Here is a 15,955-nt window from a genome sequence, read left to right as displayed (position 1 = left end):
GTGAAAAGAAGAATTGTCACGTTTTAAAGATCCAGGGTCTGTCTGGCCACAGGGCTCAGATTCAAATATTTACTGTAGATTTGCCAGCTCTCTACAAGACTTTTAATATTGGATGTTTCTGAGAAGACACTGCTCTGAGCAATTTCAGGAGAGTCTTCTTTTCCTGTTACAAAATATGAACTTTCTCTGACTCATTTTTGTGGAGAAAACACTTGAAAATGACCCCAAAGGACTGTGAAGGCCTGAAAAACAGAAAACTAAGGAAATAACCAACAAAAATAAGTATTTTAGTCCAGTCCAGTGACCTGAGTGCACTGGATTGGTGAGCCTTTCAATAAGGTCAATAGTCTCTCTTCTCCTCATTGGAAATTCCATGTTTTGCAAGCTGATAGTATTGTACCTACACAATCTTCTGTCCAAATGATACTTTTCCTGGGACAGGAACACAGTGAACTCAAGGAATATTAAATGGTATTTAGCACTGAAAATTCCAATTTCAGAGGAAAGAAAAGAAATGTTTTTTGGAAATAGCTTATGAGAAGAAAGAAGGAAAAAACACGATAAAAGCAGCTGTTGGAAACTGCTCAGAGGTTAGGAATGCTGGAAATAGTCCCCCTGAGATGGATTAAAGGGAGAGTACAGGTGACATGGTGAAAGATGCATAATGAATTGCTTTTATCATTCATCTTTGCAGTTCTTCATGTGGGCCCTGTCCATAAAACTACCTGTATGTGTGTGTAAAGGTGTGTCTGGGTGTGAGTGACAGAGTTAATGCTGTGTGCAATTTAGTTACATCTTTTAATTGCTATAAAATGAGTCTGTGGGAAAAGAAAGCCGAAAGGTCTCTTGCCAAATACTGTGTGAACTGTGAAATGTTTTCAAGCTGAGCCAAAAAATGTATCTAACAATTGTACAGCAAGTGAAATACTTTGTCTTTTCCATCTTTAGAATGAACATTGTGTGTTTTTTTGAAGACCTGTCAATCTGGAGCTTGGCAGCGGAAAAGGAAAGAATTTGGTTTATTAGTTTTTGGGTGGGTTCTTTTTCCCTCTGTTGCTGTGGAAACTGGAGTATACATTGCCTTGCAACCCAGGGAACAGACTTTGTTAAAACTGTGTTTGCCTGTGTAGTCTTCCCTAGCTTTTATTTGCTCCTGCACCGTAAACTTTAGTGCTGGGGCAGTGGAGGCCATGGCAAAGGTTAGGCATTGCAACAGGAGAATTGCTTTTGTTTCCAAGTGATGCTGCCGGGCATGCAGTTTGAGACACTGTAGACCAACGTTTTAGAAGGAATCTTCCAATAAAAGTGGCCTTATTTCACAAGGTACCTAGGGCCGGACAGTTTTTACTAGTCCAAGGGAGAGATGGGTCAGATTCAGAAGGCTTTTTATACCAGGAGAATTTACACAGGCTTAAAATCAAGGCATAGTTTTTCCAGATCTCCTCAAAAGCCTGTTGTGGATCTGACCAACTCAAGCAATTGCCTGTGTCCCTGCCAGAAACCACAGCTGTGTCAACAACACAAAGTGGTCATTGTTATCAAAGGCAGATCTGACAGAATTAGAGTAGACACTTTAAATGTGGTCATCCCCAGTTAAAGGTAATTAATCATCAAAAAGAAGCCTTTTCCATGCTCTACAAAAACAAATCTGGGACTGTGAATCCCAGCCTCCCAGGTTCTTCCTTTTTGTATTGTGGTTAGGAGAAGAAGAAATCCAAGCATGCAGTTCCTATCTCAGACAATAGTGTCGTTTCTTCAGAGCATCTTTAACTCTCGCTTCTTCACCGGCAGTAACCTGCCATGTCGATGGGAGGCAGTGATGGTCCCCACTGCCGGTGGAGCTTGGCATCTTCCCGTCAGGATTTGCAGCAGGGCCGTGCAAAGTAACGGGGCAATGTTTGGAAGCTCCTGTGCCTGTTAAATGTTGTAAAGCAGATCTGCGATCCATCATAAGTAAATCCAGATGTAACACAGTGTCAGAAATCCAAAGGTGTTTGTAAAATGAATCCTACTGTAGCAGAGCTTACAAAAAAAGACAAGAAAAACCCACGTATCAAACCATATTAAGTTGCCAATGCCAGCATATTTTCAACAGTTTAGTTAGTGCAGGGAGCAAAGAGCATTGAACCCCAAAAGGAGGGATTGATTCAATAATGTTTTTCAGAAATCGTGAAGTATCCTCAAAGAGGGATTCAGCTTGGTGAGTTTTTTAGCATAGTTGCTGGCCTTGGGAGCAGAAAGCTGTAAAGCCTGCAGTCAGTTTAAAGTCTGGGAGGAAAACAACCAAACTGAGCAGCCAGTATCCTTCTTTAGAAGCTGCTGGAAGTTGACAAGGTGTCTTTTTGAGCATGTCAATCTAGCTTTCCCAGGAAAGGAAAAAGAGTTTCTATGTAGTTGCAGCTATTGTGTTCAGATCATGTATTGGCCACCCCTGTTTGAGGTGGCTACCAAGAAGCAGCAGCTTTATAGGGTGCTGTGTGGTAGGGTTTTGCATAGGATGCTGTGTGGCAGGAAGGCCTTTTGTTCGAGCAAGCAAATGTCACAAATTGCTGCAGTATCATTGTTCTGACCAAGGGTGTGTGCAGCCAGAGGGATCTGTGTTTCAGTCTGTATCCAAATCAGCCCTTTAGGGAGGGATCTGACACAGTTCTTTGTGTAATTCAATACTTTTTAGCCTCTATATTAGCAGTATCTCAGTCTCTCCTGCAAGCTCCTGTGCAAGTTACATTAGACATGATCTGCACTAGGTAGTGGTGGCATCTGGAGTGCACCAAGCAAAACACATCATCCTGTGTCAGTATTATTGCAAAGCAGCAGTCATTATTGTGGTTATGGTGCATGCATCCTGGGATGTCAGGGTTTCAGTAGGGACATGGGCTGTAGCTATCCAGAGGCATTGGTTGCCTGTTTGGTATATACTTACTGTTTTGAGAATGCATGAAACTGTTCTGGTGGTGTTGTGCATATCAACTGTGGTTGATTCTGTGCACATCTCATAGAAAGAAGCATACAGAACTTCAGTGGCCATATTCACCTTCTACACAGACAGGTACCTGCTGTGTTACGACTGTGATATAGTTTGGGGAGTCTGTCCCATTGCTGCAGGCTGAAGAGCATACAGTCACACAGATGGCATAAAAGGGAATTTATCCTGTTGGATTTTTTGCAAGGCTCTGTAGCCATGGTGTGAATCAGCAGTCCCTTAATGCTTGTTGCAGTGCTGTACACAAGAGGAAGGAGCTTAGGCTTGAGTCATTCCAAAGGACTGGAGCTCTGCTGGGCTCCTGGCAAGCTGCAGCTCCCTGAGACCATCTGCAGAACAAGTCTGACTGAATCAGGTGTGGAAGAAACACCTCAAAGTTACTTCCTCTGTGTCCGTCTCTGAACTGCTGTGCTTTCAAAGGAATCTCGCAGACCTCAACCCTATCAGTATTGTTCTCTGAAAATGTCCTCAGTGAGAAATGTTTCAGAGCAGCGATCGCTAGAATTCATCCTGGAGGCGATGAGGCATTCACAGATGGAAGGGTGGAAGGGGAAGCTATCTTTACTTCCCACCGCATGATGCATCCAATTTCAGGCTTACACAGCTTGTCTGTGACTTCCACTAACTGGACCTCAGCCATCTTTCCTCCCACTCAACCTCTCACGTACCATGTGTACTCACTGGGACTTGAGAGTAGGGTTGAGGGAAGAGCAAGCCACCATAAATATAGCAGGAGACAGCATGCCGTCATATCTTACCATGCCATAAATAACCTTGCACTTCAGCTGCTCACGGTTTTCTCTGTGGAGCTATCTGGAAACACAGAGATCTTTTTCACTGGTTTTCAGGTCCTGTCTGTAAAGTCCCATCTTTAGGCAGGAAAGCCGAGGATCTGCGACAGAGGTAAAACTTCCAACACTTCCACATTCAACCTCTCCTCAAAGAAAAGGAAGTCCAGGGGTGGTGGTCTAGAAGAGTAATGCCACAGTGCTGCAAAGAAGTGATGAAAGGAGTTATTTCAGCTTTTACCATGATGCTGCTGCTGTTACTATGCTGTTATCAGTCAGAAATTGTGGAGTGGAAAGCACGCTCTGCAGTAATAGAGGGGAAGAGGAACCCCTGGTTTTGAATCTGCTAATGTTGCCTGATATGTGCGGGTGTGCAAGTAGCTCAGGCTCAAAGGAGGCAGTTTTTAAAGTATCTCATTAACTTGGAGTGCACTTGAAAGATGGCACATTCACTTTGTTGCAGTTCAAGATTAGCTTGTATGAAAGGTACAAGACAAGCGATCTACTCTGGTATTGTTCCCATGCTTTTTCTGCGTGGGTTTTCTTGTGTTTGAGGTTTTTTTTTTAATGTTCCTGTTTGTTACTAGCTCTGTGTCTTCTCATTATTTTCATTTTGTTTCTCTCTGAATCTGCCTTCCATGTGTGGTAGACACAGCAAGACATGGGCTTGCTGAGGAGGGCAGGCTCTGCTTGAGAGCAGTGATAGAGGGGCAGGAAGGAATGTGGAGAAGGAAGGAGGTGCTCTATGACCTTTCTAAACAAATATGTGGAACTGAGGGGGGTTTCCCCATTTAAAGGTGTAAAGCTACCAGTCTGTTGACACAGTATTTCCAGGGTCCTCCTCTCTTTTTATATAGTATCTCCTTAAGAGACAAGCCTCTGAGAGTGCAGGGAGGGAAAACTGTCCCCCTCTTGAGAGACTTTCTCAGCACACAAGTCCCAGGTGTTCCTCCCCAGGGCCTGTTTCCTGCCTGTTGCAGTCCTAGATAATATTTACTCATCTCTAAAAAAATCATGTGTTTAATGATGTTTACTGCCAGATTACTTCATATGGTCACACTGACATCCCAACAACCAGTTGTGTTCTGATAACTGAACTTACCTGATGAAAGCCAGCCAGCTGTAGCCCAGCCAGACCACTCTGCTCAGCATGTGTTCGTGTTGCAGCACAGGGATTCAAATCTACCAGGCTTAGCTGGGGTGAGGGAAAGCAGGCTCCACTTTCCAGAGTGAGCTCGAGCCCACACCCATCAAACCACTTCCCTCTCCAGTCAGCAATAAACTGCCAGATCTGGGTTGCTGAGTGTAAATTCCCCCATGGAGTTCAACAGGAGCCAGCTGGGCATCCAGCTGCACCAGCCTCCTTCCCCTCCTCCAGCCTTCAGAGACTTGGATGCTAGTAAAACAAAATGATGTTATATACAGGGTTTATAGTGGCAAGCCTTCCCCCTCCCTTGACACATACAAATGTTTCCAGACCCAGAACAAATGAGTAACTGGTACCCTGCAGCAGGCTCTGCCATCTCTGACTGCAGACCCTGCCTGCCTCCTGCTAGAGAGCTGATGGGGTTTCTGGACAGACCCCCTTGGAATTTGTCAGCAAAAGGACTTTTGGCTGAGCTGCTGGTGGCATTTGAAGAGGAAGAAGGAAGTTCCTATGAGCCATGGGGCAGCTTCCTCCAAGAGCTAGCCGTGTGCTCCCTTCCTGCACTTTCACTCTCCCATGGTTCTGAAGAGTCTTGGCAGTCTCCTAAAGCTGTGAGGTGCCTGGCTAGCCTCAGCTGGAGACCGCTCCTTCCTCCTTTCCCCGTGCTATGGCTTGACTGCTAGGAGCTATCATATGATTCGAACTAATAGAAATTCATGCCATTGGCATGCAATTACTCCTGCTAAGGGCTGCCCAGAAGCAAAGCCTGTATGCTGCACAGATAGAAACCCAAGGGGCAGGGCTGGACCATGACTGGAACAATCTGCAGGAGCACCTCTGGGGGCCTTGCAGCTGTAGATTGTGCCAAGGGCTTTGCCAGAGCATCCAGGCAAGCTGTCAAGCTACGCTGACAAGAGTATGGCCAAGCAGGTACGTGGGCCACAGTACAGCCCAGTAGGTAGCTGTTGTAGTGGTGGGGCTGTCTTCTGTGTGCCCATGGCTGTGTGATGTCTATGCTGGACAGTATAGCCCCTGTACATTCAGACCCGTGGCTTTCCCATGGAACCTGAAATGCTGTGGGAGAATAAAGTAATTTCTCTAATGAAAGCCAGTGCTGTGGATGACCCCACATCTGTCTAGTCTTTTCCATCAGGGTACTGGAACAGCCAATGCTGGATTCAGTGGGACCTGTTTTGTTGTCCAAAAAGCAGGTTCATGCCTGACGTGCAGTAAACCAACTCCACACTCTCAAGAGAGATACTGTGTGTGTTCAGGCCTGGCTGGTTGGTAGACTGTTCCACAAATCAAGCACAACAGTGCCAGTTCCTTCATTGCATTTATACACAAAAGATACAAGGTAATGCACTCCCAGTTACATATAATTAGAGCAATCTATGTCTAATATACATTTGATATTTGCTCATTCCTTCTAATCACTATGCATGCTCAGAGGAGGGGTCTTCACCTTGACTGGGCACTCTGACCTGTGGGTGTGATTATTAGTATTACAATGAAGGCAGCTGATTTCAGGACGCATTAAGTTTCTTTCATTGCCAAGCCAGTTAATCAAATGGTCACTTTGCCAAGCTGTCACATAACTTCTCATTGGTATAATCAATCCTGGATGTTCTCCTTGGATCTTTTAAACAGAACCAAGTCTTGGTTTTACTCACAAATTCCTTATTGTTACTGATGGTCATCTTGACCCATGTGCAACAATACCTATGACTACCATCGACACTTGTACAATATATTGTATCAATCTCTTGTCACATGTGTGTGGGCTAGGTTAGGAAAGCTAAAGCTCTAACAGAATTGAATCCAGCCAAGGATATTAAGGCCAATGGGAAAAACTTCTGTAGGTAAGTTGGAAATGAAAGGAAGACAAGGGAAAATGTGGGACCCTTCTGGAAGGAAATGGGAGATGTGGTCACCTGGGACATGGAGAAGGATGAGGTACTCAATGAATATTTTGCCTTGGTCTTCACCAGCAAATGCTCCAGCCACACCACTGAAGCCACAGAAAGCAAAGGCAGGGACTGGGAGAATGCAGTACCGCCTGCTGTAGGAGAACATCAGGTTCAAGAGCGTCTAAGGAACTTGAAGGTGCACGAGTCCATGGGACCTGACAAGATGCATCCATGCCAAGGCATTTGACACTGCCCTGCATGGCATCCTTGTCTCTAAACTGGGGAGGCATGAATTTGACAGATTCACCACTCGACAGATAAGAAATTGGCTAGATGGTTGCATGGCTCCATATCCAAATGGAAATCGGTGATGAGTGATGTTCCTCAGGGTTGGGCACTGGGACCAGTGCTGTTCAGCATCTTTGCTGGCAACATGAACAGTGGGAATGATGCACCCTCAGCAAGTTTGCTGATGACAGAAGTTGTGTGGTTCAGTTGACACGCTGGAGGGAAGGGATGGGATCCACAGGGATCTGGACACGCTTGAGAGGTGGCCAGTGCCAACCTTATGAAGTTCAAGCTAAGTGCAAGGTCCTACACCTGGGTCAGGGCAGTCCCAGGCACAGCTACAGGTTGGACAAAGAAGAGATCCAGAGCAGCCCTGTGGAGAAGGGCTTGGGGGTGTTGGTGGATGAGAAAATGAACATGAGCCAGCAGTGTGCGCTCACAGTCCAGAAAGCCAAGCGTATCCTGGGCTGCATCAAAAGGAGTGTGACCAGCAGGTTGAAGGAGGTGATCCTTTGCTCTGCTCTTGTGAGTGTTGTGTTCAGCTCTGGGGTCCCAACACAAGATTGATGTGGATCTGCTCAAGCGATTCCAGACAAGGCCATGAAGATGATCAGAGGGCTGGAGCACCTCTCCTGTGGAGACAGGCTGAGAGAGTCAGGCTTGTTCAGCCTGGAGAAGAAGAGGCTCTTAGGAGAACTTAGAGCAGCTTCCAGTACCTAAGCAGCCTACAAGAAATCTGGAGAGGGACTTTTTACAAGGGCCTGTAGGGACAGGACAAGGAGGAATGGCTTTAAACTGACAGCGGGGAGATTTAGATTAGATATTAAGAAGAAAAGGACATGGAACTGTTAGAACAAGTCCGGAGGAGGGCCATGAGGATGATCAGGGGACTGGAGCACCTCCTGTATGAAGACAGGCTGAGAAAGCTGTGGCTGTTCAGCCTGGAGAAGAGAAGGCTGCGTGGAGACCTCATAGCAGCCTTCCAGTATCTGAAGGGGGCCCATAAGGGTGCTGGGGAGGGACTATTCATTAGGGACTGTAGTGATAGGACAAGGGGTAACAGGTTAAAACTTAAACAGGGGAAGTTTAGGTTGGATATAAGGAAGAAGTTCTTTACTGTGAGGGTGGTGAGGCTCTAGAATGGGTTGCCCAGGGAGGTTGTGAATGCTCCTTCCCTGGCAGTGTTCAAGGCCAGGTTGGACAGAGCCTTGGGTGATATGGTTTAGTGTGAGGTGTCCCTGCCCATGGCAGGGGGGTTGGAACTAGATGATCTTAAGGTCCTTTCCAACCCCTAACTATTCTATGATTCTGTGAAATTCTTCCCTGTGAGGGTGCTGAGGTCCTGGCACAGGTTGCCCAGAGAAGCTGTGGCTGCCCCATCCCTGGCAGTGTTCAAGGCCAGGTTGGACAGGTTGGACGGGGCTTTGATCAACCTGGTCTAGTGGAAGGTGTCCCTGTCCACAGCAGGGGGGTGGAACTGGATGCTCTTTAAAATCCATTCTAACCCAAACCATTCTATGCTCTTTCCTAACCTGGGCTCCTATTTCAAGTCATTGCACCTGCAGCTGGTGTCAGAAATCTGGGAAAGCCCTTAATAATTGCAGAGATCAATCAGGGAACAAGTGAAAGAGCCCTGACTTCTAGGATGTCACTTATCTCCTGACTGATTAGCCATTGTGCTTGGTTGTGTTTCATTTTCCAGCACTCTTTCCAAGTGTTGTCATGCCACAGTGGCACTACTGTACCCCTTCACCTGGCAACACACGTACATCCCTGTGCTGCCACCTTCCATGATCGACATCGTGTGCTCGCCCACCCCCTTTCTCATCGGCCTGCTCTCCAGCTCTCTGCCCCGCCTGAAGGAGCTCCCAGTGGAGGAGGTGAGCCTTGCTTTTGGTTGCTTCCAGTGGGCTGAGTTGTTTTCTCTCCCAGAAAGGCTGCTTTTGAGAGTCTGCCTTGCAGCATGAGGAGGATGATTCATTCTCCAGCTCCTGTGAGCATGGGGTGAGGGAGGAGGTGGATGGCCCGTGGGGAGGTGGGGGTCTGCACCCTCCTTGTCCACAGTTTGGGAAGCAGGGGGCTGGGATCTCCCACCGAGGGGCTGCTGTGGGGAGGAGATGATTTGATTACAGTTTCTGTTGTTTCTGCAAAGTGCTGTCTAGGGGATGAGCACAAAGTCTGCCAGGCTTGAAGTATGATTGCTACAAATTGGCCAGGGTAGCTGCCCCTCTCATTAACACAGGTGCTTAATGAACCAGTAAGTAATTAAGAACCAGATTCATGGTGCACAAGGTGGTGCACTCAGAAAGGCTGAATGTAGTCAAGGAGGCATTTCCCTCCCAGCCCACCCAGGGGACAGCGGTTAAGCGCATGGGGACAAAAGATGGAGCTCAGACTCCAATGTGGGGTGAGGAGCGGTGGCCTGGCTTGGAGGATAGCCTCCTGCTGTCCAAGCTGTGCTGCACTGTGTGGCAGCATTGCTGGAAAGCTACAGCAAGGGCTGCTTTCTTAAGCTGACTGCTCCTTCAGCTGTGGTGGTGGGGAGAGGAGCAGGACAGGACTGAAGCATTTCCTCCAGGGCACTTACAGAGTAAGATAAACTCTGATGATGGAAATAATGACTTTCTTTTTTTTATTCTTACTCTTCCATTCTTAGGTCCTTGTTGTTGACCTTGTAAATAACCGGTTTCTGAGACAGGTGAGCAGACCTATACTGTATCCTTCATTTTCTCTCCCCTTTTTCCACCGCACTTCACCTCCATCTGTGTTGACTGGCCTGCAAGGATGGATGGATTGCTTACTCCCCTCACAAACTGATGCAGCATTTGTGGTTGGCAGCATTATAGGGGTTGCTATGTGATGTCAGCATCCCAAACCACAGCTGTTGAGGGCCAAATCATTGTGCATTCTCTCTCTGTTTTAAGAGGGGAAACAGTGGCACTTGAGCACTGTGGGTCCTTAAGTGGCATATTGTAAGGCTGAGGGCAGAGCTGGAAAGCCTCAGCTCAGCACTGTCTGCTAGGAAGAAGCACAGGCTCTTCCAGCCTGTGTCTGTCAGTCCATCTCCTATCGCATCCCCAGCCCTGAGGGGGGAATAGAGCCATGATGAGTTCTTCAAATCCTTCCTGCCCAAGGAGTTTGTGGTTCCTCACTCCAGTCCTTGAACTAGATGGGTCATAAGAAGGAAGCTGGTACATGAGAGCCTGTATTTTGCTCTCATGATGAGATTAACTGCTGATTTTTACTTCCCTCTATTGCGGAGAGGAGTAGGATATTGAAGGGAAGAGAACAGATGAGTGAACGTAATCCTGGCCTGGGAAGCTATTTTTGCCTCAGACCTCTTTGGCAGATCGCTGAGCAGTGCTGGCTGCAGTGAATCACATAATCATAGAATCAACTGCGTTGGAAAAAACCTTTAAGATCATCAAGTCCACCCTTTATCCCAGGACTGCCAAGACCACCACTAAACCATGTCACTGAGGGGCTCATCTACACAGTTTTTGAACAGTTCCAGGGACAGGGATTCCACCAGTGCCCTGGGCAGCCTGTGCCAATGCCTCATCACCCTTTCGGTGAAGACATTTTTCCTAATATCCAGTCTAAATCTCCTCTGGCACAGCTGGAGGTTTGTTTCTTCTCGTCCTCTTGGTCCCGTGAGTAGGATGGGATGAGTGCACCTCCTGCTGCAGCGAGTAGGATGTAGTGCAGGCCACTCCTTTGGTGCAGTTCTCGCTTGCCAGCTGCCTTAGCTGCAGGGATATGCTTCACCTCGCACCTCGCTTTTGGAGGTTTAAGGTAAACCAGGCTGTCTCAGCCAGGGCTATCAGGAGCTGGCACACAGTCACAGGCAGTTCCTTGGCTCTTTGCTCTACGGGAACTCGCCTCAGTACCAGGATCGATGCAGAGCAGAGCTGAGCAGGGGGTTGTGCTCACCTGGCTGCACGCCAGCATTGTTCAGATACATCCTCTTTGTGGTGGTGCGAGTGCTCACAAGTGGGTGGTGAGGCCATGGGAGAGCCCTGCCTGGTAGCCTTTTGGGTTGGACATCTGAAATTCCTTCAGAATAGAGGAATATTTGGGAAAAGACACCCCCTTTCTCCTTCCTTTTGTGCTTCTTGATGGTGCTGCACTGGGATGTGCTGGGAATGTGCCAAGCATACTATACTACACCTTCTCCCTCTCACAGTTCGTTTTTAGTGCTCCCCCTGCCGTGCTGGGGACAGGATAGGAGCTGGGAGGAGAAGGGCAGGGGCCAGCTGTGTCCCGGCCCCAGGCCCTAAGGAGGTGGCTCTGTCTTACAGATGGAAGATGAGGACTCCATCCTGCCCCGCAAGCTGCAGGCTGCCCTAGAGCACATTTTGGAGCAGAGAAACGAGCTGGCGAGCGACAAGGAGGAAGGCCCTGTCAATGGCAAGCAGGGTAAAGCACAGTGCCTCTCAGCTTTAAACCACATCTTTTCCTTCTCCTTTTTCTCCTGTCGCTTCTTAGGGGAGAACTAGGCTTGTACTGATTTTCACACCACAGAAATTGGACGTAGGTCAGGAGTTTGGTTGAAGCTGTATTAAATATTCCATTGCACCGGGGACCATTCTGTTTGTGTGAGGAGAAGCAGTGCTTGCCCCTTTCCAGCTCTGTCCAACCTCCCTGTACTCTTGTGTGTGAGGTGGGGAGGGTGGTGGTCCCACAGGCCTCTCTCTGCTGCTGACCCTGCGAGTGATGCAGGCTCCCTGAGGGAACAGTCCACCTGCAGAGCTGCAGGTGACTGACCAAAGGGACATCCTGTGCCATGTAGCATTATGCTACATGTTGAACATTTAAAGCTGGGGGAAGAAGAAGGAAGGGGGACATTCAGAGTGGTGGCGCTTGTCTTCCCAAGTAACTGTTATGCGTGACAGAGCTCTGCTTTTCTGGGGGTGGCTAAATACCTTCCTGCCCATGGGAAGTGATGAATGAATTCCTTGCCTTGCTCTGCTTGTGTGCGCAGCTTTTGCTTTACCTGTTGAACTGTCTCTATCTCAACCCACAGATTTTATCACTTTTCTCATTCTCTCCCCATCCCACTGGAGAGAGTGAGAACCAAGAGAAAACTTAGTGGTTTTCAAAGCAGCAGCAGCCGGTCCTCTTTGTAGGATGCTACCTCTCTTGAGCAGCTTTTTCTGCTCAGGCTGGATCTGAAAAAAGCAACGGAGTTTGTACCCAGGGCTATTCTTAGCACGCCCTTACAGCAGTGTCCTCGCCACTGCCTCTTTGTTTTCTCCTTAGAGACCAGCCCTTTGAATGAGGTGGTGTCCGAGGCTTTTGTCCGTTTCTTTGTGGAGATTGTGGGCCACTACTCCCTCTTCCTGACCCCCTCTGAAAGAGAAGAGCGGACCCTGCAGCGCGAGGCTTTCCGCAAGTCCGTCTCCTCCAAGAGCCTTCGACGCTTCCTGGAGGTCTTCATGGAGACGCAGATGTTTGGGGGCTTCATTCAGGAGCGGGAGCTGCGGAAGCAGGGGGTCAGAGGTGAGGGGCTCTGCCTGGGCTCTGCTGTTGTGGAAACTCTGCTGTTGCTCCTGTGAGAGCTGGCAGATGCTCACCAGCTGCCAGCTCCATCTCCACCAGCGTGGCTGTAGGCTGCAGTGTCTGTACAGGGACACCGGAAGGGAGGTGGTAGGGAAATGCTTGTGCAGGCTGATGGTTCATTCTGACACCCCAACGTGGCCTTCGAGAAGTCACTTGGGGATTTTTTTGTCTCTGTTTCCTTATCTTCCCAAAAGGGAGCGTCACCCCAAAGGAGCACAGTGAGATATAGTGTTTGCACAGTGCATGTGAACCAGCTGTTGGAGAACAGGATTTTTTTGTGTGTGATCTGATAAGTTTCTTCTTGGGGTTACAGGCACACTTAATCACTGAAATAAGGGACATAAGCAGTATCCTCCATATGTGTGCCTCTTCCATTCAACACTGAATTCCCACCAGTACCATCACAGAAGGGTTACACTGTTGGAATGACATTTATTCTTGCAGTTCCTTATGTCCCCTTCACATGTCTAGAGGAAGAATGGGTTGGATTAGTTATGATGTCTTGGCTAGCAGAAAATGTGAATGCTTCTGTCCTTCGAAGAGCTGCTTCTGTTGTTTAACTCCTGGTATACCACACTCCTAAGGACTCTATTGGCAGCTCATCCTAGCGTCTCATCCCTGCTGCTGCTTGGTGCTGGCTTAGCAGTTTCCATCCAAGCACTAATAAGCAGTGGACACTTGAATAGGTGGCTGAGTAAAAGAGGTTTTGCAGCATGGTAAATCCTGTGTGATGATTCCCCAGATGACCTCACTCTCTGGACTTAGCTGTGTCTGTGCCAGAATGAACAGAGTTTTAATGCAAGGTACAAAAGGAGCAGGTGGACCAAAGCTCCTGTCCCAGATCAGCAGCTCAGCTGGTGGAGGAGGTGGGGTGAGTCATTCCCTTTCGTATTTGTTGGAGAGAGAAGGCCACACACAAAAATGCTCAGAGGCCTGGAGCCTCTCCTAGGGAGACAAGCTGAGAGCTGGGCTTGTTCAGCCTGGAGAAGAAGAGGCTCAAGGGAGACCTTAGAGCAGCTTCCAGTACCTAAAGGGGCCACAAGAAACCTGAAGAGGAACTTTTTACAAGGGCATGTAGTGATAGGAGAAGGGGAAATGGCTTTAAACTAGAAGAGGGTAGATTTAGATTAGATATAAGGAAGAAATTCTTCACTGTGAGGGTGAAGATAACCTGCCACAAGTTGTCCAGAAAAGCTGTGGCTGCCCCATCCCTGGCAGTGTTCAAGGCCAGGTTAGATGGGGCTTTGAGCAACCTGGTCTACTGGAAGGTGTCCTTGCCCATGGCAGGGTGGTTGGAACTAAATGATTTTTAAGATCCCTTCCAACCCAAACCATTCTGTGATTCTGTGTGCAATATTTTATTGGTAAGCTGGGACAGTGTTCTTTCAGCTGAGCATTCTTGCTTTTATTTATAGGGAAGCAAAATAGATGTTGACTTCTTCTTTCTGCAGGTCTGTTTGAGGTACGGGCTCAGGAGTACCTGGAAACACTTCCCAGTGGGGAGCAGAGTGGAGTCAATAAGTTCCTGAAAGGCCTAGGTAAGAACCAGCAAAACCCTTCGCTTCTCAGGAGTCTTGGGCTTCTTGATGTATCAGATTTAGCAGCAGAGATGCTGCCAAAGGGTGGCAGGGCTCTGCTAGTGACTGTATGTGGCTTCCTGCAGAGCAGCAGTGCTCTGAGCCTGGAGTGATCAGAGCCCAGCCACGTACCCCTGCTCTGGGAGGCTGTTGGCTCTGCCCCCTGAGCTGCTGCTTCTCTGGAAGCTGGTGGAAAACCAAAGATTGGGCCAGGAGCTACACCTGTGTCTTTCAAAGGAAATAGGTGGATCTGAGGAGGCAATAGATCAACCAGTGACTTGGGGGTGGCAGATGCAGGTCAGATGGTGATGGTTGGGAATGACGCTTGTTTTGCCTGTCTCTGATGGGAGTCCATTTTCCTTTCTTAATCTCTCCAGGTAGCAAAATGAAATTCCTCCACAAAAAGTAAGCACATCCTCATTCCACAGAAAAGAATGGCTTTACTTTAACAGCAATACATCAGACTATTATCAACCGTTCCCATTCAGCCTGCTCCCAGGAACCAGCAGCCTTGGGCGAGCTGACTGCAGCTGGGTTGTGCTCACACAGACATGTGGTGCCACAGGAAGGTTTGATGGCTGTGGGGCTTCTGGGACAGGTTTCTGGATATCTACAGTACGATGCACTGGACCAAGTACTCTCTCTGAACTCTGCACTAGCACGTTGCAGGCATCCCAACGGATTGGATCTCTTAGCTAGTCAATTCTTTGGTTTATTGTATTTTTCTATTTATATTGGGGTTAGAACAACTATTAACCGATGACTCTTGTCCTGCCTCCTCTCTGCTTGGTGCTGCAGGAGGCCAAAGCGGGATTCCCATGGGACTGAGCAGGCAAAGCTCAAGCACTGAGGAGGGGAGAAACAGTTGTATGGAAATAGGTCTCTGCAAAGTGATGGCTGCAGGGATGGTGTGGACTGACCAACAGGAGCTTCCAAGCAAGGGAGAAGGGTGGGAGAGAACCACTAAACCTACTGAGGACACGATGAGCCAGCCAGCTCCCTGGAGACCTGTGCCAGGGGATTCTGGCACAAGGATAGGTCTTTCCTTATGCAGTGTAATTAAAAGCAAGTGGTGTAAAAGGTGTGCGGACCCTTGGGTGCCTTGGGGAGGGGTTGACCTGTGTCTGCCCACCATCCCACCCACCCAGTGCTGAGCGTGAGCTGGAGAGGACATCTAGCAGCTGAGCTTTCAGTTTGGCCAAGCCCTCTGCTTCACCATGGGCCTCATTCCCTTGCCTGGCCACTTGCAGGGGGAGCCCAAAGTGGAACTCACCCACAGGTGAGTTTCTGAAGGTCAAATGGGCTCTCCTTTCCCAACTGGGGTGTTGATGTCAGGGAGCATGGTAGGAAGCATACAATGGGAGAGTGCCTGCTGCTGCCTTCTGTGCTTCTGGTTGGGCAGGAGGTCGGACTGCCTGCTCACCTCTCCTCTGTCATTTTCAGTCAGAAGTGTTAGGGGAAGCATGTGGAGGTCAAGGTGGGGTGAGGGCTCTTTTCTAACTTGTACAAAAGCTGTTTCTCTTGCACTGCTTGTGAGGGCAGTCAGGAGCAGCTGGAGCATCCTTTGGTCTCTTCTGCTCTTTGGAGGGGAAAGCAGAGGGCAAGTCTGCTATAGCCTGAAGGGAAATCTCTTCCCCAGTTATGTGTGCAGGTACCTTGGCTGTGGGCACCTGTGTTACACTGGGCTACAGGGGGCCGCC

General features: G+C 48.4%; 1 protein-coding gene across 4 annotated transcripts in view; it reads left to right on the top strand.

Annotated features, from left to right (window-relative positions):
- Positions 1–15,335, top strand: part of DENND2A (DENN domain containing 2A) — a 61,904-nt gene extending 46,569 nt beyond the window's left edge. For 3 of the 4 annotated variants that reach the window (XM_062616448.1, XM_062616446.1, XM_062616447.1), the window contains 6 exons: positions 8,819–8,996; positions 9,773–9,814; positions 11,418–11,535; positions 12,379–12,618; positions 14,130–14,216; positions 14,633–15,335. In XM_062616448.1, coding sequence (XP_062472432.1) covers positions 8,819–8,996; positions 9,773–9,814; positions 11,418–11,535; positions 12,379–12,618; positions 14,130–14,216; positions 14,633–14,664 — 697 coding nt within the window. In that variant the 3' untranslated portion in view covers positions 14,665–15,335. Of the gene's footprint in view, positions 1–8,818; positions 8,997–9,772; positions 9,815–11,417; positions 11,650–12,378; positions 12,619–14,129; positions 14,217–14,632 lie in introns of those variants that run through there. The other variant, XM_062616449.1, reaches the window with a different exon arrangement.
- Positions 15,336–15,955: the final 620 nt, after the last annotated feature.

The sequence above is a fragment of the Pezoporus occidentalis genome, unplaced genomic scaffold (genome assembly GCF_034315485.1).
Source record: "Pezoporus occidentalis ecotype Australia unplaced genomic scaffold, CSIRO_AGI_Poc_V1 ctg19, whole genome shotgun sequence".
Taxonomy (NCBI): Eukaryota; Metazoa; Chordata; class Aves; order Psittaciformes; family Psittacidae; genus Pezoporus; species Pezoporus occidentalis.
This window is presented reverse-complemented; position numbering and strand designations above follow the sequence as displayed.